Below are 25,205 nucleotides of genomic sequence, written 5' to 3'. Positions count from 1 at the left end.
TTTTGATTGTGGTCCCTCGCAGCATCAGGTCTTCTTAATGATCGCGTTGCATAATCGACGAACGAAGGAGACGTCTTTTAGGTCAGAGGAGGAATGGGACAATAACGGCGAATGGGTATCTCGTTGAATAAAATAAAATAACCGGTTGAGGCTTCGACGATCAAACCGGAAAGTTTGTGCATCCATAGCGCCTCAAATCGCGACCCCCCGAACCGGAAATGGGGTTACGTGTTTTAGAGACGTACCACGTGTGCATCGTAAAATGAAGTGCAGAGGAAAGAAGGACGACAAAAAAAGTTCAACAGGTGAGGAAGGAGGCACGGCCTCCGTTTGGCCGCAGTTTGTGACTGGTGTCGTGTGAACAAACGCGCGTTAAATCTTTAATATATAGACGAGGCAGGAGACTGAAGAAAAGTAGGGATTCTTCGAGGCGTTAAGAGAAGGTAAATAAATGAGTAAACATACATTCGAGGACTGAAAAATAAAGAAAAGAAACAGTGAAACAACACGTAAACACAGACATCTTCGAATGGAGTAAATCTAGTTTTGTTGTTTGATTTATCTGCGCAAGAGATTTGGAGTGAAAGTTCGCTAAGATCTAGTTAAAGAGCATTCAATACCAATAGCATTTAAATTTCCATTTTCAAAGCATTCTATTTACCCGTGGAAATCGCCTCTAATTACAAGAAATAGATTTTAGTAATTTTACACCAATGTCCATACGACACTCAATTCTGTTTAAGTTTCAATCAACGCAAAAAATATTACTATACTGTTATATAAGATGCAATATGTAAAACAATGCAATTTTCAAATCTATTTACTCACAAACTGACAATATTTTCGTCGATTAGGTTAACAAAAATATACAGTGTAATAAATTATACTTCTTATATTTTGTTTAAATACCGAATTAATCAATTTTTACTTTATTTTTATTTATTTACAAACTGTTAAAATTGTATTTTCACAACTAATATACTTTATAGTAAATTACACTTAGCAATTGTATACTTTATTATCAGATATATTAATACATCAAATATTTTGAAATACAGCAATACGTCTCATTGTGTGGGTAATAATATTCCGCCAATATCCCGTACATTCAAAAACCGTACTAATCAAGAATATAAAAATAAACAGCACAAAAAAAGACTTGACTATCTATAATTTTGTAGATTAATTTTTTAGAATATATTTTTGTTTTGTGAATTAAAAATTAGTTTGTTTTTAAATTTTCAAATCGGACTATAGTGAGACCTGACTGATTGAAGTCGCACTTTACAAGGTATGTCTGACAATTTGACTATTTGTTTGAAAATATATTTGATAAATTAATAAAAATGTACATTGACAAAATTAAAATACAAATATTTCTAAAAGAATTTATTCCTTTAAATTAAATTAAACACTAACAAATCTCGTGCTTTTAATAAGTAATGACAAAGTTAGTATTCTTTGTAGGTCTTAAATTATTATATTTTTCATTAGATAACATACGATAATTACATTATGCAATTTTACTAATGTTTGTATAATTAATTTGTTCTCTTGTAAAGCTTTTGTTTTATTTTCCTATTTTATTTGCCTTAATGATTTGAATCAGCTTGGAATATTTCACGTGACTATTTTTTTTTCATATTTTATCAAAAAAAAAAATTATACCATTTAATTTCTTCAATTAATTAAGATTTAGAAGTAATCGCAATGAAACTGTCAATATTATTTGAAAAAATGATTTTAGTTTTTTGAGAAAACATACACGATATTAAAAATCAATCAAAAAATATATAATAATTTATAATTAGTGATTTTTATGTAAACTATATTAAAGTCTAGAATTCATTATTTATATATATTTTAAATTTTAGTTTAATCAAATTCACTTGTACATGATAAGCTCTCTGGATTAGGTGTTGTAAGAGGAAAGTTTCATGTTTCCTAGTAATTTATGATGATACTTCTTACATCTTAAGCTTTGGATTTTTGTTTTGTTGTTTGTGATTTATAATTCATTGCTTTCTCTTCTTGATTTATTTAGATAAAGTTTTGTGATTGTTCATTATTCAACATTTTTTGTTTATTTATCACTCCACTAATTGCATGAGATTAGAGATAAAAAATAATGATTTCAATTAATTACTGTAAAATATGCAAAAATAAAATAAATTCAATTAATTAATATTAATTATTATTTTGAGGATTAATAAATACTATTTCTATCTATAATATTTCCAATAGGTTTTGAATATGTGAATGAACAGGATTTATTGAATGCAGAATGTGACGGTTTTTTAGTAGAAGATTTTAGAAAACCTTGTTAACAAAGAAAACAATGAAAATGAAGACGAAATTAAAAATATTGCTACTTATCCTATTTATCATATTCTTGTCATAGTATTTTTACCTCTGAAAACAAAGTTTGGCTTAACGAAGTAATTATTTATTATGGTTATTCGCTAATCGAGGTATGACTGTGCATATGTACAGTGGTACCTCGATATACTAGTGCCCTAATATACGAGTGTTTTGAGATACGAGCCGCCGAGAGAGCGATATTTTGCTTTGAGATGAGAGCAAGATTTGAGATACGAGGAATCGCACAATATACCGCTGCACACGACCCCAACATGCGTCCCGCATGCTTTGAAATACGAGTAATTTGACATACTAGCAAGGTTACGGAACGAATTAAACTCGTATGTTGAGGTACCACTGTATTTGTATGTATTCAATTGGAGTTAATTGAGTAGTTTACACAATTAAAATAAATTCAATTAATAAATATTAATCATTATTTTGGGGATTAATAAATACCATTTTTATCTATAATATTTCCAATAGGTTTTAAAATTGTGAATGAAAGGGATTCATTGAATAAAGAATATGACGGTTTTTTAGTAGATTTTAGAAAACCTTGTTAATAAAGAAAAAAATATGTCGTATAATATTCAAAATCTGTTCATCAATGTGAAATCTTTCCTGGTGGATAGTTACCATTATGATGATTTGAACATTAATAATTACTTAAATATATATACTAAATTTAGTGGATTGCAACGCTTCAGCCTGTTGATATATGGAAAATGAAGACGAAATTTAAAATGTTCCTACCTAAAAATTAATCTAATTAAGGAAGTGGGGTTATTGTTAAACGAAAAAAAGCATTTACTTATCTTTACGAAGGTATCCATATTCATAGCTTCGCTAAACAAAGTAATTTTATGGTTATTCGCTAATCGAGGTATGACTGTACATATCTATTTATATGTATGTTCTACATTCATAAGTTAACCATTATATTCTCAATTGGAGTAAAATAAATAGTTTACAATTATTAATTTGAATGTATAAAAAACTAATTCGTAGAAACTATTATTAAATAATTGTCTAAACTAATCATTTTGTATATAAGCAGGTAAATAGATCATAATTGAAATGAATGGAATTTACAGTTTAATTAAAAATGAAATAGAAAGCAGCAATATGCATACAAAACTCAGACAGAGTTAAATTTTTAAATCTTATAAAAGTTAACCATTAGCTTCATTATGTAAGGAATTATTAATATACTCATTATAGTTACTTAATTATTTTTTGTATATTTAACTCTAATGCTCGATTGTTCTTATGTATTATCTTTGGAAGCAAATGCTTAACTGTATTTTTATTTTTTCACGTATTGTGTCAATCCATTTACATTGTCTCATGGATAATAAAAAAAACAAATACTGGTTCACTTCGCATTCTTATCTTGGCCGTGTTCGAGTGAGCTACAAAATTGCCTTGAATTTACATCTGATTGACATATTTTTACTTCGTCTTGAAAGTCAATATACGTATGCGCCTTGTCGGAAGGAACACATACATTACTGTAAATTGCAAGACGACATATAAAAAGGAATTCCTTCGACAAGAATCAGATGAATACAATATACAATATAATGGAAAACGTGGAGAAATCGAATTACACTTTTTACTGCACATGACACATTCACAGTTATAGATAAACAATACCTGTTTTTGCTTGTTAAAAATCAAATTACGTCATTAAAACAATGAGGTACACTTAAAATCTGTAGTTACGTGGGTATATTTTCATTTAGGAGGGGCTTCCATTAAAAAACTATTTGTATTTCAATTCATTAAAAAATGTGTTTTTCATTGACTGCTTTTATTTCTCATTTATTGCTTAAAACAATATCTGTTATTTTATTTAAAATATGGAAATAATACATAATGCAGGCAGAAAAACCTATGGTCAATAATTTAATTATTATTATTGTATTATTGAATTGAGTTTATATTTTTGTGATTTATTATTGAATTGAGTTTATATTTTTGTGATTTATTATTGCAATAAACATTATTATTAATATATCAAGATTTTTAAATTATACTTTCATTTTAAATATAAATTTTAACTTTGTGATCAATAGATATTTAGAAAATAAAACACCTAACAAACAAGTCATTCACAATCTTTATTTTTTTTAATTATTCATAATTGTAAATAAATTATTTCAATATTACTGACAGTTAAACTAATATTTCAACTACTTCACTATGAATGCCATAGTTGAATGATACCCTAAAGCAATTCTTTGTAAATCCAACGGAATTCTTCTCAACTATAGTAAAACTGTAATTCTCACTTAACAACTAAATTAATTTTTATAAGCACTTAGTGTCAATCATATGAAACAGCAACATTAACAATTATTACGTAATTGGATACGTAGTATATGTAAAAATAATATACAATTATAATAATTTGTATTTTTGCATAGGGTATCCCAGCAAATCCGGAAATTGTAAATTTCAAATAAAACACACTTTTTTGTTGAGAAAATACCAAAATTATGATTTAATAAAAAAAAATTATTTGCTAGCACAACAAGTGAATGGGCCGAATAGTTTTCCATGCACAACCTTCCAAATTACCTAATATAATATAAATAAATATTAATTTTAACTAAACTAAAAACATTCTTCTAATTTTAAAATCTGTAAGGGAGTTCAAGGATGCTATACCTTTTTAGTCTATGGGGGGTTTTACTATTGTGTAATAAATTCATAGCTAATATATTGGGGTTCTTTTCTAGCCGGTTGGTTGGTACCACTGTTATGTTTTCTATCAGTGGAGTAGTACACGAGTAGCAGTGAATTATGTATGTGCATTTTTGAAAATTTCTCCATATGCACAATGAGAAATTAAATGTAAAATATTTCTATGTGTAAATCTTTGACGTATTTTCTAAGTGCGAATTCTGTAATATATTGTACAAAGTTATTTTCGAATATTTGTTTTGTGCGGCTTTACTGTACTACCAAAAATTATTATTATATATATATTATTTTATCATAAAAATTTCAACATAATTTGAATATTAAGGAATTGGAAGATATATTTTGACGAAACTAACATATTACCAGCTAAGTATGCTTCCTTGACAATACCAATAGATGTATCATTAATCTGAGAATCTGTCAGTTCAATTCAAAATCTGCCGCATGTTTTTTGAGTTATTTTTTCATATTTTAAAAAAGGACGACTAATAGCCGAATAGTTAAGTCGCCCTACCCATGTGCCAGTGGTCACAGGTTCAAATCCTGGTCAAGCCTGGCCCTTTGTGAGCCCCTTCGATGCTTGCAGCAATAGGGTCATCGTTCATCACAGATGGACAGTGAAATTAATGAGGTTCAGCATATGGACCTTTAGCGAAGTTGATGGACAATGACAGTATTAAAGATAGCAGCAGATTCACAGTCAAAGGAAATAGTGGAATCGCAGAGCATCAATATACAACTGAAGTTAACCTACAAGACGACAGCCAACCAACAAATTCAAAATCAAATCATCATAATGGTAATTATCCACCGGGAAAGATTACCTACCTAATGTTAACCGCGATCTTAAATATACTCAATGTTCACATTGATGAACAGATTATAAATAAATATTACACGACATACAAAAAAAAATATTTTGAAACATTCCCAAAAACTCATTATGATTTTAATTGTTCAAACCTATCTTTTAATGATTGTATAACTTTATCTAAAACTAAATTGAAAAATGATAAAAATTTGTTGTTATAATTTTAAAATTAATATAAATTTTGATCAAATCCTACGGTTTTGATCAAATCCTATGGCTCAGAGTGACTATCTCAAATATAAAACCAATCATGGATAGGCTGTGCACTTCAAAATAGACACATATTAGTCATTAAATGTAATTCCTAAAAATATTTCATTGTAATGCTTTCCTTGTACAATTTGAGAGGGAAGGGTATCTAGTTACGGCATGTCCCACAGTTTGAGAACCGCTGACATATTATATAATTATTAATAATTGTTAAATTAATATTTCTGTTAGATTACGTATTATTATATAAAAAAAATAATAATATTTATTGAAACAGTAAAATTACAAAATTTAAAAAAAACAACACAATAATATAAATATCATAAGCCAAAAAAGACCATAGGTCTTTCTGCCTAATTTTATATAATTATTACACATTATGAAATTAATATTTATGTGCAATTTTAAATCATTTTATTTAAAAATATTAGAAAAAATAACAATTTGAAGTTTTAGAAAGTATATGTGTACATATCTTCAGTACTATATGAGGCTAAATTTCTGGATATTCCGCAAGATTTTTGTCTAGTAGTGCAAAGATAACGATTTTATAATATTTAAAACAAAATTTAAACAACTTTCTGAGTAATTATATAATAGAGTTAATTTTGTCTAAGTACATATTGTTAGAAAATAACAATATGAAAGCATCTAAAAATGTATTAATAGACTTTGGCAGAAATTCCCAACTTTTTATTTTCTTTTGCGTTTAAAAAATATTCAATCTCTAGAAATACTTATGTAGTTTGAATAATTAAATTGGGTTGTTATTGTCATCGAATTATTTCTTTTTAGTTAAATTTATAATTGTTTATAGGAAGATTTCCAATGGGAAATAGCATATTTTGTTTTTTCTGTTTTTATTTTCTTTTTTTTTCCAAAAAAACATTCGGCTTATTGCCAGAAAGTTTTGGCAGATTGTGAATAAATAATAAAAGTTAGCCCTTTGGTTATAATTGGTGACTAATAAAGTTTTTTATTATTATTATAATAAAAGTTATAAAAAAATTAAATGTTTCCAGTACAAGTTTTATCACTATTATATATAAAAAAACTATTTCCAAAACCATACTTAGATAATCTACAGAAAACAAGTCGAATATTATTTTTTTTTAAATTTATATTTATAGCAATTAATTTATTATTTATAACAATTTTATGAATACTCAAACCAGTAATACACAAAACAATATATAAAAAAAAATATAATCAATGCTTACTGAATTACGTTACATAATGATACAAGTAAAGTAATAATTATCAAGCAAAGCACAATAGACAACCGATAAAAATATGTCTACTTTAAAAATCATGCATTAGCATTACGATAAACAATAGATTAACCTATCTGGTATATATTGAAGTACATAAACTCATAATTAACGAATGGAAGGTCAAATAACAAAATATTTGGAATTTTCGGTATATTGTACAGCAAATATAGAAACTTTAAATCTATTAAGAATACTTTAAAACTCAATGTGTGAAATATTTTCTTCCAATATTTTATTGCAAAGACACAAACTGAAGAAACGACGTATTCCAAATTTTGTATTCCAAATTTTCGTTGTTAAGATTTTCCTGTGGCCAATTATCATAAGATTATTGTTGAATTGTGCGATAAAAACGCGAGTGCTAATGACTGTACTACAAAGCAAATGCCACGTAATTGCTGCAACAAAGCATACCATTAAATACTAATTATAAAGCATTAACAAATGCATTATTGGAATGCTGGAAAAATTCAAAGTATAAATGTAAAAAAAGAAAGAGAAACAGACCTGCGTCAAGAATCGATTTTTTCTTTTCGCGAAACCCGGTTTTTAAAAATAAACACTGGTGACGAATGATTATATTTTGGATTCGTAACTTAAATAAACACAGTTTTTTTAGTGGAAAACTAGTAAACGCACATTTGAAGTGATTATTTGAAAGGTTTTAGTTTTAAAGTGGAATTTGAGTAGAAACGTAAGTTCAAATATTTATAATTAAATGTTACAAATATCAATTCAAACAAATTATTAAACAATAAAGAAAAAAATCTATTCTACAGATTTTTAATAACAAATCTAAACAATAGAAAAATATTATTAAATTAAGTAAATTGTACAAAAAAAAAATCAAATAAAATCTTAATTTTAAGAAATTTAAAATATATTTTTAATGAAACATAAAGAATTGATCTATAAATAAAATTATGTTATTATTTACCTGTTGAATGAATGTCTATTTATACTAGTGATGTTATGAAAATATGAATGAACATCGGTGAGTAATTTGCTAAGAACCAACCTTGATGATTACGATGCAACAAAAGATTTACTAAACGTTATAAATATAAGCAATGTACAATGTATAATAATCATCATCATAAATTTTTAATAACAAAAATTGTATTATTCATGCCTATACAATAAACCTGCCTCTAAATTCACTGTAAACGATATTACGTCAACACATTTCACAAATAAAATATTTAAAGATAAACTATGTTAAACTCATCCTTTAACTTATGGAATAAAATATGACTTTAAAATATTATTTATAATATATTATAGAGATAAACATATTAAAAAATATGTGTATGCATCATTCTTAATTCAAATTTTCAGCACAATAAAAATAATAAATATTCCAAACGTTTTATATTAAGCAATTTTAATATCTAAAATAAAGAATGGGTCATTTAAATATATAGTTAACCATTTTTTTAATAGCTATTACTATTTTAATTTATTTAACATCTTTTACAACTATTCGAAAAAAAAAACCATTTAATAAATTATCTCTCATTGATAAACATTGGAAAACACTCACTGAAAATTTCTTCTGAATCAATAAAATCTTAGTGGCAGAACCAGTAGATTTAATTTCTCAAAATCAAATATCTAATATCAACAAAATGTTTTTCAGCCTTTATTTTCTGTCATTTTATTATATAAATATATCCAAATCGTTTTGAATAGTTTATACAATATCATTTTTTTCTTTACATTTATTTAAAACCATCAAACGGATATTCCACAAAACTTAAAAAAAATATTATCAGTAAAACTTTCTTTAAAAAAGATATTTTTTTAATTCATGCTTCAATATTGTGAAAAACAGTTGTGCTTCGTTGAATATGAGATCATGATTTACAAGGTAACATTTGAAACCTGCAAATCTGTTGTATTAAATGATTGAAATATTTTTCATTACATTAGTTTGTCATTGTTGCTATTATGATATTACATTGCTTAATTTCAAATCTTTTTGATTTCTTTATACATTATTATTTATTTACTAATTCATAATTTGTGTTATTGATCTAAATTAAAGTAATTTTTAACTACTTTTACTAAATATTATTGTCAATATCAAAGATATTCAAATAAAAAAATAATCCAAAAATGTATACAAAACACTTATACATTTCCGTTGAAACATATGCAAGGTGTAATTATGCGCATTATTATTTACATAATTAATTAACAGAACAAACAAGATATCATGTATATTTTGTTTTTTTATATTGTGAATCATCTGCAAATTACATTTTTTGTATGCATGAGTAAATAGAATATGCAAAATGATGAGAAAAGACGTAACAAGGAAAATCGTTTGTGCATACGCGTCGACGAGGAAATGGAAAACCTTTAGCTTTTTTTCCTTCATTATAAAACAATGCAAAAAAAACCACCAAAGCTATCGATTTTTTTTGTTTTTTCTATTTTTTTTTCGGAGGTATAAAATGTTTTTTTGATCAATCTCGCTTCTATTTCTTACCGATATTGAATAATGCATTTCCATTTACATATTCTCATAATATAATTTGCAAATCAATACTTAACTTTTCCAAGAATATAAATGAATACCTCACATAGTGTTTATGCAGTTAAGTCTGTATTTATGCGGTTTTAAAGTTCTTAGTTTGGTTTCAAACAGCCCGGTATATTGGCGGAATCGATTACCTGGACTATGCGAGGTAATGCTGTATTTATGTTATAAATAAACAATTTCAAATACTGAATTATGTTAAATTTATATATAAAAATTATAATTATAACTATATAAAAAATAATTTACTTTTACAACAATATATGTCATTTAAAATACAAGTATTTCTAAAAAATGATAAAAATTTAGATGAAATTCAGAAGTTATGCAATGTCAGTTAAAATGCATGAGCTATAATTTGTCCACCACGTAATGGTACTGTCGTTAACAAATACTGTGTTTCAATAATTTATTTCCAATGATATAAATAAACTGGAATTTCCATTATTTTAAAAAACACGTATTTCCATAAATAATCAAGTACATTGTTTATCGCAATATGTTACAACAAAACCAAGGATTAAACTTATATTTTTAAAGTAATAATGATATCGATATGTCGACACATATATAAATTTATACTCAAATGATTAATATTTAAAAAAGAAATAATGATCTGAAAGTTCTTGAAGCAATTGATTTATTTGAATACAAAATAGATATTTTAATATATAGAATTAACACATTTTACAAGTGAAAAATATCTTCAAATTTTTACTATTTAAAAATGTGTAGTTATAATTTTATTTACGTAACTAAATATATAAAAGTAAAAAATAAATTTCAATATATTTAAATGTGCATATGTATAGGAATTGTTATCTACTTTTAGTAAATTTCTGCACTGGTTTGTTATCTATACTTGGGTATCGCTCCTACTTAAGACCCTTCCGGTCCCAAAATATGTTTAAACGATTACCGTTATTATGTAACCTATATATATATATATATATATATATATACAATAATCAGTACATATGAACCCAGTATATATACGAACAATTCCTTGTAAAGTCCTCATTCCTTCTATAATTTTGGCAACTTAACATCTAGTTATACAAGTAAGAACGCATTACTATTTTTATTGAATAAACCTTTTTTTTGTTCTTCATATTTAATTGTTGTCACAAAAATAATTTTTGAGAATAAAATCTAGAACGTAACACAAGAGTTTAGTATAAAAATGTGTCATAATTTTGGATTTTTTTTTTTCAAATGAATTCGCTTAAGTTGTATTTTTTATTGTTTTATATAGCTATAATAAAAATTATTATTATAATTTTAAAATAGAATTAGTTTTCTACGATACTTAGTACATCATGTTATAAAAATATAAAAGTAACACATTTTCTCAAAATAAATCTTACTTCTATGAATGTTTACCACTTGCAAAGCTATACACAAATTTAGTTTTAAATAAAGATTATGCGCTTATTGCATCACTATTTATTATAAAGCGGCAAACAGCAACACGTTATAAAGTGTTTCAAGTTCACTTGCAATTATTTAGCTTCTCGGTAAGTTTATTACTGTGTTATTATTAACACCCATGGAATTAAGCAAACAAATAAGAAAGAGGCGAATGTTTAAAAGGCACGTCCTGGAGGAAAAATAATAGAATTTCGAGGCTTCATGGATTCGGAAATAAAAAAAATCGGATCCAAGGTCGAGGATTGTGCGAATTGTGGCTACAATATGTGTGATTCGAATTGGTAGGCGTTCGTCTGTTGGACTATGTGAGTGTGTGTAATCATGAAAATGTGGGTTTGCTGAGTGATTTGCTGGACGTCGTCGGAATTGCTCAAAGCGCTCGAGTTCATTGTAGTTGCACAATTACAATTCGCATGTACACGCACTTTCCGAATTGAAGTCAATTCGTTCATTGTTTCGGTGTTACAGAAGTGTGTCTTTTGTGTTTTAGAACGTTTAAAGAGCGACCAACATCATGGGGGTCCTGGATAGAGGTGCCACACTTAACATCTCCGAAGGAGGAAAAGTTAAAAAAAGTTGTTCGTAAGTACAAATTATCTATTTTAAAATTCTTAAATAATATATTATATAATATATAAATTATTATAATACAAATTAAATCATGCACCAATTAGTTCGATATTTTGAATTTTTTGATATAATTTAATTTTAATTTCACACTTACTTTTTTTTCTTATATAAAATATAACATAAAAAGTGCACAATTTTACTAAAAATCAATCAAGTTTTATTTATTGCTTTTTCTTGGAGATTATATAAAATATTTATTAAAATGCACATTTATATTGAAAACTTTTGTTTGTTAGTGAAAACAATATTTTTTTATAAATGTAGTTAGGGAATGTATATTTTTTGTTGAATAATAAAATTAATGCATAATATTTATAGTTAAAAAGATAATACTAAATTATATTTTCTTTATGTTTTAACATTTAGACACACAATATATATGTTTTTTGTATAAATGTCAATACTCCATTGACATTTCTTGACAAACATTGTCAATTTTAGGCAATCAAAGTAAAATGTCATTTTTTGTAAAATTTATTTAATAAATAGCATAAAGTAGAAAACAAGTAACTTAAGAATGAAAAGATAATTATTCATACATTCTAATTTTTGAGACATTTTGGAGATTTTTATGTTAGTCAAAATGTTTACCAAAAGTATATTACTTTTATATAATTAATATTACCATAGAAACATTAACATAGAAATACACAATTTTATGAATTTTCAAACATAATCAACAGTTTGTGTGATATTTAATAACTAGGAAGTACAGTAGAACTTGTTTTGTACAACCTGCCCAAACGATTCTGTTAGTCGATTTTGAACCAATTAATCACAAGAAATTAAATGTTTTTAAAATGTTTCCATGTGTAATTTAATTATTTATTTTCTTTGGATGCACGTTCTCATGTATTTCGTAAATTTTTGAAGTATTTTCTAAGTGCGATTTGGAGAGTGGTCGCATAAAAAAAAATTATAATGCATTGTTCAAAGTTATTTGTTACTTGCAAGAAATTATAAAATTTTTGAAAATTTTTGTACGGTTTCTTTTATTCGGTCCCCATCTACCGCTCGAAAACAGGTTTTACTGTATATGTAAATAAATTATTGATTTTTAGTTAATGTAAATATTGTTGCTTTTATAAGTAATACGACTACTGCTACAGAATACCTCGCATAGCAATGCTTCAATCAGTCCGGATTGACTAACTAAATTTTAATTGACAAAAATAAATACTTAAAAATTAGTAAACAAAATTCATTTTTATACATAAATTATCGTATTAGTCTGGTTTCAAACTGTCTTTGATATTGGCGCAACTGATTACCTGCAATGAATTGCTGTACTTGAAATAAAATAGAAGATGTAAATATGGAAATCTCATGGGAGAAGCTTGTTTTTAAAGCAACCATTAAATAGTAATCAATTAATTGCAGCAGCATTGCTTTGGTATTCATTTTTTTCCTTTGTTCGTATCAATTTTATATTATGGAAATGCAGGCAAAATTCCCATGAGAAATGTGCATGTTCGAACATAAAGTACATTACCGGTGCTTTATAAGGAACAGCAAATGCATCACGCTTATATTCATGGTTGCATTGCAATTCCTGAATATAGGCCAAGTGTATTGCTCGTTCACAGTTCAAATTAAATGTGTAATCGTCCTTTTGCAGATTGACCATATTATACTGAATATTTTTTTTAATAAATATGGAATAACAACTTTAAATAATTAATTTCGTTTGAAGTGATGAGCAAATTCACTGAATAATGTATTTAAGTAATTAATTTGTAATTGATTATAAACAACTGTTAACCTATAATTATTGCAAGAATTTTAATTGATAATAAACGTTAATGCAAATTACGGTTCTTGCTGATAAAATTATATAAGTTGCGATTTATTCTTGTAGTAAAACGTGCGTCATCCTTCCACAATACTGATATTCTATATGTGCAAAGTTAACAAAGGTCATTCATCCAACTACAATTCAAACGCACATAGCTTAACATATAATCTATCTAATTGTAACATAATCTGATTTGAATATACAACCAATATGTTCAGGTTCCGTACTGTTTGAAACAAAACTTCAAAACTGCATTAAAATAAACAGCACAAAAAGACTATATAGAGAAAAAACAATATTTTTATTTTACTTAACATTTAGTTTGTTTCGAAATTTTCAAACCATACTATAATAAATTCGCATTGATTGTAGCCGCACTGTATGAGGTATTACTGTACTAAAGAACCTATGGTGAATAGTTTTTTTTGTAAATCTTTTCTTTTTCATTATTTTTTTATAGGTGACTGTAACAATAAATATTATTATTTTTCTCTTTTTATACATATATTTCATTGCAAAATTATTATAAAACGATTGAGTTTAATAAATAAACTTGATTAAATTATGTCCATGTAATAAAAGTAATGGATTTTGTAATTGAGAAAACCTGGAATGAAAATTTCAAGATACATTAGTTATGCAAATTTTGTACAAAAGCTGTCGAGAAAATGAAAGACGTGCTGACAATGAACAGCTGAAAATTAATTGAAACGATAATTATTATTAATGGGAATTATAATCGTTTGACAGCAGTGACAGCTCTTATTGATGATTTTATCTACATCATAATTTATTTTTACAAATGTCAAGGAACTCAATTATTGTTCACAATTAATATCATTTCTTGAGTCATATGCCTATTAAAACTATTTATAAATAAAACATATGTAGAATATGATTAAAATGAAATTGATCTATATAACAAGAATTACATTGTTTCAATTATGTTCACATTTTGTACAACAATACCTTGCATAGTGCGGGTATTGTTTCAATAATATACTGCACTGTTTGAAACCGGAATAATCGAGTAATTCAAAACCGAATAGATTTGAAATTATAGAGAAAATCACCCTTTGGCCGGCCTATTAATATATTTTTTTATTTTATGTTAGTATTTATTTATGTATGGAATGTACTTTTTGTATGGAATGTAATATTGTGTAATATCTTTTAGAATTTTCAAACCGCACTGATTGAAGCCACATGAAGTATTGGTGTACTTTTTATTATAATAAATAATAATTGAACTATTTTTGATATTTGAAGCACTAAAAATATGGATAGTTGACAAAAGCGAGTGGAAAATCTTCCCCATAGAGAAACTCGTGATGTGTCGGTGGAAAATGGTGCAAGTGTAATAAAATCTTGTGTGTGAGGAAGTCCCAGCATGGCAAAGGCATTAGAATGATGACGCGTTGGAAAGCCTTTTTGCAATATATTGGTTTTCAGGAAGAGATTGGAGTGGTTCCTCGCTCAGGATCTGATACCGCAGCATGAAAACTGGGATTGGTTTCCCCTTGATCAATGCCATTTATTCGAAATCAAATAAAATCACAGAAGCGTTCTGTTCTCCAATCTTCTCTTTGCGTATGATTCACTGTTCATCATCAATTTGAAACTTGTACATGAGTAGGTAATAAGTGGTAATAAATTGTTTACATCATTTGAAATGCATTCTGTCTGAGTCAGTAAAAATTCTTAGAATTCGATGATCAATATATAACCATGTAATTAATTGATGACTTTCTTATATTTGCACGAAGCTTTTTGAATTATTACAAACATTATATATTATATATAATTATAACTTAAATACAAATATTTAATATAATAACATATAAAACTGTTTATATTCAATAAAAAATTATAAAATCCATTATTTTTTTCAAAAACATCAATTTTTGTATTGTTATTATTATAAAAGAAAATTAATAAAAATTTCAATATTATTTAGATCAAAAAAATTGTAAACAGTAATTATTTTTTATATATTTCTATCTATAGATATTTTTGCTCTTCAACTGCAGTCATTTCATAAACAATTTTGTATAATAAATGATTGTAAATATTAAATCAATACACCTTTGTTCATTTGATTTTGTCTATTTGATTTCGTAATTAACAAAAAGGTGAAGGACAAATGTCAAACCAAATTACTTGTACAATTAATAAACGTAACAAATTGAATTTAATGACAGTGAATGCTGCAGTATTGCTTTTATTGGTGACTCTGCTAGTTCATTTCTTGGCTTCCGCAGTTTGTGAAAGCTTATAGATCATATTTCTTTATATCTGCTCATAAAATTTCATACGTTACCATAAAATGAGTAAAAAAAAATAAAATAGTTGGTGGTTGTATAATACGTAATATCTACTATAAAAATAGTAAATTTGTATATAATACTCACTGATAATTATTTTTAAGTGCATTTTGTATCTTTTTAAAATCCTAAATTCTCTTTATTCAGTGAAGTCTCTTTTTATGTCCTTGACTTGTCCGGTTTAAAACAGAGAGGGATATTGCTGTATTTATGCTCATTATGAATTATTTCTATATACAATCAATAGAAGATACTCAGTAAAAATAATTTTGTGAAAGACAAATTAATTTCATTTGAGAATTAAATAATAAACTAAAAGAAAAAACTACAGAAATTTTGAAATATTTTGTGAAGTAAATAGTTCTGAGCGTTTTGTCACATACAACGAGCTTCTTCTTGAGACCAGTCTTATGCAAATGGTTCGACACTGTTTTCTGGCTAATCTTCAGTTCCTGGGCAATGGAATAAGTGCTTGCATGCCGGTCCGACTCGACGATTTCCATGATTTTATCGATCGATTGGCTACCAGAGAGTGTCTCATCTTATACGTCCATATTACCAGAACGGAAGCGTTGGAACCAACTCTTTGTTGTTGCATTACTGTACTGCAGTGCTCCCCAGCCTTTTTATCGTCGCGGACCGGTCAAGGTTTGATAAATTTATCGCGGCCTGCTTAGGGGGGTGACGTTGACAGTTACATATATATAAAGTGGCTTGAAATAACTTGAGATTTCACCTAATTTAATTCACATTCATTCAAAAGTTTTGTTAAACTGAATACATCTTTCAATACAGAAAAAAATATAAAGTGGCTTGAAATAACTTGAGATTTCGCCTAATTTAATTCACATTAATTCAAAAATAAATATTTATTATTTTGTATTTTAATTATTGATGAATTTATAATTTATTTGTTACTTTGGTGGATTAAAGTTTTATCAGTGTTATTGAGTGACGAAGAGAAGTCCTGGATTGTGGGCCTGTTACGTCATTTTTTAAACTTTTGTACACATATTATATGTATTTTTGAATATGTTTCAATATACGAGTATTTCACTACACGAGTAAAAATCCGGAAATTTTGGATTAAACTGGAAAAGAGTCCTTTGGTGAGTTTCTTAATAAATTAAATACTGTAAACAAAAAACTAATATTATGCGACGTTAGTTTATTAGCAAAAGCTGAAAATATAAAGGTAATTGAAATGCATTAATTTATAGAATATTTATACTATATTGTACAAATATACAACATAATATGTAAAATATAAAGTAAAAAATAAATATATATTATCGAAGATTATAACTTGAATTATTGTTTTAAATAAACTTTTTGTTGATAAAAACAGATATAAATATTCTAAAGTTAAATGATCAGAATATTTTAAAATGTCCAAGTCGTTTTACATCATTTTGTATTTAGACTAATCATGATGATGTGTTTTATATAATCTTTCAATTGTATTATATATTTTTTTTTGTAATGCAAGTGAATTACATTAGTACACACAAAGTAAATAATAGAGAAGAGATAAGAAACGTTGCCATTTTCGTTCGTTGTACACAATTTATATTGTCAACGGGAATTCGCTTGGAACAGTGACCGAGCAAGCACTGTATGTTGAAGACAATTATTTAATTTACTGGGACTCGAGTGCAACCTTCGTGAAAATAATGGAGAGAGACTTATCTTACAATCCAGTTCGAAGGCATTCGAATTATAATGTTCGTGTAATTAAGTAAGTTTCGCATTACTTCTTCAAAATTGATAATATTGAATACTAGATATTCTGTTCGTATCGTAACTGTATTAAGAAACTTTGTAAATGCTACTATATGTACCTTTCATTTCACATTGATAAGAACATTATACAATATAAATCACTATTGTCTTCTTTTGTGTTATCTAATCATTTTTTTTTACTCATGAAATGACTTTTATTTAATCAAATGTATATAAAATATTGTAATCTTTCCAATAGGTATACCTCTACCACAAATTTAGAAAGCGCACTAATCGAGGACTTTAAAATAGACTTGACTGTATAGAGTAATATATATAAAAAATCATTTTCTTCACTATTTATTTTAATTCAAAAATTAATAAGCTTTTCATTTATTCTAAAATTTAAAAGTAATAATAATTGTACAGAAATATTTACTTTTTTTAAATTTAAATCTTACAAAATTTTAAGACAAAAATCTTTCTACGATGTTTTTAGTTGCAAATTGTATATTAATTACAAAATAGAATATACAAAAATACCTCGCTTAGTACGAGTAATCGATTTCGACAAAATCCAGGACTGTTTGAATTAGTCTCGTTTCAAGTCCCCCACTATTGAGGACATAAATACATACACACAATAAATTCCGCAAAAGGAGACTGTATAAATAGAAAAAATAGCATGTATAAACCGGACTACTCGAAGCCGCACTATGCGAGGTATTGCCGTATTTATATAATGATAATAAACGAGAAGAATAGTTAAAGTTTATTGACTATAGAACTTTTCGTCCTTTATGAAATATTAGTCATAATACTGAAAACAAAAGTGAGTTTTAAAGTTCAAAGTAAATCTAATTTGAACTATAAATAAAAATATACGATTAGTAGTTTTGTCTTGTTATAAAATGTTTAAGTTTGATAAAACAAAACAAAAATCCTTATAATAATATTTACAATTTAAAAGCATTATTCATTTATTATTAAAGTAATTTTTAACTAATTACAAACAATCGATGATAAATAAACAGAATCAGAGCTACTAATAACAAACAATAATAATGCGCATTAAAGACATTTAATACGCAATATTGCAGATTTGTATGACATGGAAATCAACAAACCTCTTCATGGTAATAAAAATGTAATTATGTGACGACTTGCAATTATTTCTGTGCCATTTTAGATATATTTTTTTATTACTGTAGAATAAAAATATCAAAAAAAAAAACTCATTAAATATTGTATTTAAAACAATTGTAGCATTTGTTGATAAGTAAATGACAGAAATTGAAGATTTACCGTATTTCCTTTTTTTTTTCGAAAAATTTGGAATCTAAAAATTGGGTGCGCCTTATGCAGTGTTAGGGTTTGTCGCTTTTAAAGTTAAAGGTTTTTTTAACGAAATAAACAGTTTTTGAGCATAGATGTAAAATATGAACATGAATTAATTATTTGATATTAACACTTTGAAACAAAATCGTCTGTTTGATGAAATAAACAGAATCTTAGGTACGAATTAAGTCTCATTCTTAACTTTCAAACAAGATGGAATAGAAGTATAATAGAAAAATCAATTCATAAAATATCTTCAAGAACCTGGAGTTCTTAATATTATAGGGTATAAACACAACGTAAAATAAATTCATTAATTATTGAAATAATACAATAATATTTTATAGTAATTTATTACATAGCTTTCTATTGAATAAATTTGATTTTGTTATAGTTTTATATAATATTCTAGAATTTATTAAGTTTTGTTTTTTTTTTCGATATATTTTTTAATTTTGTATGAGAAAAAAAACGATTATGTACTTTTACCTTAACATAATTGTTTTTTTTTGTTACATAATTAATATATTTTATTCGTATGTCTCAGCGTTAATAATCGAAATAATTGGTGAAATGGTGAGTAAATGTAAGTTGAATTTACATTTACGAATCCGCTAAATGTATACATTTACAGATTTTGTACTTTTACCGTAACATATATATTAAATAAATAAATAAATAAAAAATAAGTTGTACAAATCCTTTCTCGAAAACCGACATTTTTTTGTATAAACCCTAGCAGTGGTTTATGTAACTTTTTTTTTTATCAAATTTCGGTTCACAATAAAAAAGTGCGTCTTATTCATGGGAGCGTTTTATATTTGGTATATTATGATTAGATTCACATAAATGACTAATTCAATAGTAATAAAAATAAATTAAAAGCAAATTATAAAGTTCCATTAGTTTATTAATATAAAAATCATTATAACTTATTATAGCTCGTTGGATAGTACGGATTCGTTTACTCCGGATTCACTATATTCCGGTTTAAAGATGTCAAAAGACATGAAATTTTAATCCACAAAATATAAATAGATTTGGGCATTTTTTATTGTATTAAGTTTTTTTTATTATTGCAATAAATGGTATTATTTTTTTTTAAATAAATTCTAAAAAGTTACTACACAAAATACAGTATACAGACAAATGATATTTTTTGTCTATAAAGAAAAGTCTCTTTTTGTGCAGTTTATTAGCATAACCTCCTGAATTAGTGCGGTTTCAAACAACCTGATATTGCTGTACAGTAGGTCCTCAACTTACACAGTTTCATACATACATGGTTGAGCGAATTGTCTACATTTCGTGTGTGCAGCGAAGGTTAAACACAAATTAACATTCTTGCATTTTTACACAAATTTATATTATATTATTTTTATATTTTTCAACTTACGCGATTTTCGACTTAGACTGAAACTTTTTGAACGAATTAACCGCGTAAGTCGAGGACTTGCAATATTTGTTTTTATTTTTTTCTGTTTTTATAATTACAACCACACGAAAAATAGGACAATTTCAATGGACTATTGACTATTTTTATTTTAATAAAATATGCAACTTCATTATTAGATTAATCTCTTTGTAAGCTTTTGAATACGCGTTGACTTTATTTGCATCCAAATTGAACTTTTTAGGTATTTCTTTAAAAAAACTGACTATATATACATGTTCTCATAATCCCACCAATTATTTTTGTTGCATTTATCTTCCTCACCATAGTAACATATCTGCCATCCTAACTAATGCAATTTTCTCACATGCAAATTTCATGCAAATTTTCGCATGCACGCTTTCCACATTCATCCCATATGTTGCTCTCAGTGTATGCATAAAAGGTGTCTGTGAGATGCTGTACACCTTTCATCCTTGTTTGGAATTTCGATTGTGATAGTACAGAAACATGTCAATAATTTTATATATCTCTTTATTGAAAATATGTTAAAAAAAGCATTCATATATGGATATTTCAGTATTAAAGGTATCGAAATCTTATGGTGGAATATATTTATAAAATTATTTGCAAAAACAGGGAGTGAACAAAAAAAGAGGAAATAATTTTATAAAAACAACTTCCTTATATTGTAATATCATTAAATAACATCTGCATTTTTATTTTATATATACAGATATATTTTCAATTATAAATAATAATAATCTTTATTGCAATAGTAAAAAAAATAGTCCTTCAACTATTTATATAATAATTTTTTTTTAAAAAAAAACTAAAAATTGATGAATTGTAAATTATTTTATATCCATCTTCACAATATGTCCATCTTCACAAAATTATAGGAAGAAACAGAATGTATACAAATAACCAAAGCAAATAAAGATTTTCAATATCAAACTTCCAAAAAAATAAACGTAAACAAGTAAAATGGAGGAATGCACAATTACTGGGAATAATAAAGCGTTTAATTTTATTACATTATAATAAAAATTGCAACAACCATAATACAAACTTAACAAAGAAAAATAAAACTAAATTGTATTGTTGCAAAGGGCTACTAAACATAATATCATTATATAGCTATTATTAACACAGCTACTATTAATAAGAATAACTAGATTAAGTATATAATAGTTATTTTATACTCAAACTATTTGTTATAAGCATATTATAAAAAAACCTATTTATTTTATAGAATTATTGTTAAATTAAATATAAAGTAAAATAAATCATTTGTTAACATATTTGTTTGTAACCGGACAAATCGAGTACTTTAAGTTTCTGTCTGCTTATAATAATATTATCTGAATTTCATTATCAAAAACAAAGCCAAATATATAAAAAATATAGAACAAAACAATAAAATATTATTAATTTTGATGTTACAATAAATACAGCAAAGAAATTCTTTAAACAATATAATTTATTATTAAATTAATTAATATTTGTTTATGATCAATTACAAAATGATTGTTTTCAGAACTAAATCTTAATAGCTTATTGTAGTTTATAAATGTAAAATATTAGATTCTGTTGAAATTTTAATATGTTTTTAGTTTTTCTGCAGTGCATTCATATCGTATGTTTCCTTAAAAAGCAAATTTTCAGTTTATTTTTTTAAAAAAACAATTTCAATATATTGTTTTACAATTTATAACTAAATTTTTGTCCGAAAATATGGTGTACATTTGCGAAAAAATCAAATAAAACTAAAATTAAATATAAAAAAATATTAAATTCATTTTAAAAATAATAATAACACAATAAGAAAATTGAAATCAAAATGATTTGCTACAAAGGGATTCATACTTTCGTCGTATAAAGATATCAAAAAGTGTTGTTTTTTCAATATCAATTGCGAAAGAAGGACAACGAATCGTTCATAGACGATTTAACGGTATATTCTTTATTTCAGCCAAATTGGCAGAATATTTTTTTCGTTTTCTTCCGTATATTTTGTTCTCTTTAGAAGATACAATTTTCCTTCTCTGTATTGAGCTTGTGCTGTATGCCAGATTTTACTTACGGTCAGACGGGATACATGGTATTATTTTTTTTTAATATACTATTTTGTTCTATATATACTGTATAGATACCACGACGTTCTTCATTAGTAAATCACATCGATTTGGCATCTCTTCTTTGTATTTGGGTTAAAATTTTCCATTTTGAAATTGTAGCGGTAACTATATTATTTTTCTTAAAAAATATTTTTGGTCTTCAAATTCCAACTTATTCGAAACACAAAGCCTGTCAAATATGTTACGTTATTTAGTTATCAATGTAAACGATACCAATATAATGAGTATTGCCAGTTGCTTTTGAAACTATATATAATCTAAGATTTTCTTTCAAATGTTTATCATATTATTCTACATCGCGATACCAATAATAAATGTGTACATTTATGCCATGACAACTGTGAATATAATAAGAGACTAAACGCATTAAAAAAATAGTATTGTATATCTGTTGACATCCCTTAGGAGAGAGTAACAGTTTTAGAGTCGCTGGTGGTTGCATCCACCACCCACGTTCAAACAAGTGACGTGGTTTTATCGATCCGAGCGCAATTTCAAAACTGAAATTTCACATGTCATAGATAGAAACGTCCGACGGACGTACGAAATTGTGCAGTGTGTTCGGTGTTATTTTCTTTATTATATTTTGGCGATCCGCGAAATTCCAGCAACACATGAAGTATGCAAATAGCGAACGATGGTCGACTTTAGGAACCTTGTGCAGACGAACCACCAGCCCCACACGACATTGCTAAAGCGGAAACGGTTCGTGGAGGTTAGAAATGAGCAAACGCTTATTGTCAATGGTACGGAAAGGACGAGGCAAGACAATCGAACTTTTAGCAATATGTAAGGACCTTTTTCTTTGTTGGTTGTAGATATATTAAAGTTCTTGTTAAATTTTAAGTTCTATGCACACAAACAAATCCCAAGAGGGAATAGTGAAGAGATCGATACCGTTTTAGTTGATACGCAATACCACAGATGGCGACATTAAAACAAATTTCAAAGCAATTTTTACCAAATAAATGTATTTAACTTGGAAAGATTACAACAATAAATACAAACGATTTTTTTTATTTCTAGAACATTTTAACATTTAATTGAATATTGAATACAATAAGTTTAAAGGATTATACAGTTTTTTCAGAAAAAAAAAATGATTAAAAACTTAGTAAGTCTTATGAAGAGATACTTTTGTTTTCAAATTTCGGGCCCAAAAAATAATGTGCGTCTAATACATGGGAACGTCATATACTTGGAGAATTACGGTACTTATTATTGTGTTCTCGTAACATTAAGTTGTAATTTTATTTAATTATAAATAATAGTTTTCACTTTATACTTAGAAATATAATCTAGTTTTAAAACATAATAAGTTTAAACTGTAGCAAAGTCTATGTTCAATAGGATATTTTTTATTAGTATTATTGACATTAAAATGCACAACAGCATTACTTTATATGCAATCCAAAATTTTGCAATAAATGGCTAAATATATAAGTTAATATAAACCTATCCCCCGATTTACACGGTTCCTGAGAAAAACGTGTAAATCGAAATATAGCAAAAAAACGCATAGGATTGGTTATTTTCAATAATTATTTTTTGACCGTGTAACACGAGGGATAGATGTATTTATATTTTATATCAATACTTTTTTGTTATATATGCAAACTTTGAAGTATTTTTCAATTTATTAATATATATATTAAATAATTGAACTATGTTCTATTTTCATCCAATTGTTAAATTAATGTCCTTTGATTCATTAAGAAATACCCAGATATTTTAAATTTTTCTGCGTATTTCCTACAGCACGTAACTATGCTGTAGGCAACCAAATATACACTAAAATTCAAATAAATCTGTATTATTGCAGCATACATATATTGCATAATATGATATTACATTTCCTATCTATTTATACTAATTGAAATAAATGTATTCAACTTTAAATTAATTTCATTAATTAAACAATACATTCTTAATTATAATGAAAAAATAAAATATAATCAAATAATAATAATAATAATTTATTGGCCAAACATCGATACATAAGAAGAAGAGAAAAAAAGTACAATTTATACATAAATAAATTTTAACATACAATAAAAATATATATACTAATAAGCTGGCCAAAGGCCTAACGAATATATATAATCAAATATTTTACCGAATTAAAGAAACTATAATAATAATCTTTATTAGTCACAATTGTTACCAAAGGGCTATCGACACCAAGTCTTTCCGCCCAAAAACTATTTTATTAATATTATGAAAATTAATTAATATTAAAATGAAAATATTGAATTAACTTTTGATGATAACTGGATCGATGTTAAATTTGTAAAATTTCAAATAATATACAGGTATCCTCCAACTTACGAACTAGTTTTGTTCCAAAGGGTTGTTCGTAAGTCGGGGGAATTTTAAAAAATTCAAAATATACTTGTCTTACCACACATTATCATGGTTTTTACTTTTATATATGTTAAATTCCGTTTGACTTACAAAT

At 26.1% G+C, this 25,205-nt stretch overlaps 1 protein-coding gene across 3 annotated transcripts in view; it reads left to right on the top strand.

Moving 5' to 3' along the window:
• LOC108558369 (gamma-glutamyltranspeptidase 1-like) overlaps positions 1 to 25,205 on the top strand; it is a 45,392-nt gene continuing 20,187 nt past the window's right edge. The window contains exons 1-2 of one of the 3 annotated variants that reach the window (XM_017915265.1): positions 1 to 443; positions 11,895 to 11,986. In XM_017915265.1, the coding sequence (XP_017770754.1) occupies positions 11,919 to 11,986 (68 nt within the window). In that variant the 5' untranslated portion in view covers positions 1 to 443; positions 11,895 to 11,918. Of the gene's footprint in view, positions 444 to 11,894; positions 11,987 to 17,799; positions 17,892 to 23,239; positions 23,537 to 25,205 lie in introns of those variants that run through there. The other 2 variants (XM_017915266.1, XM_017915264.1) reach the window with 2 other exon arrangements.

Source organism: Nicrophorus vespilloides, unplaced genomic scaffold, assembly GCF_001412225.1.
Source record: "Nicrophorus vespilloides isolate i.1.1-1 unplaced genomic scaffold, Nicve_v1.0, whole genome shotgun sequence".
NCBI lineage: Eukaryota > Metazoa > Arthropoda > Insecta > Coleoptera > Silphidae > Nicrophorus > Nicrophorus vespilloides.
This window is presented reverse-complemented; position numbering and strand designations above follow the sequence as displayed.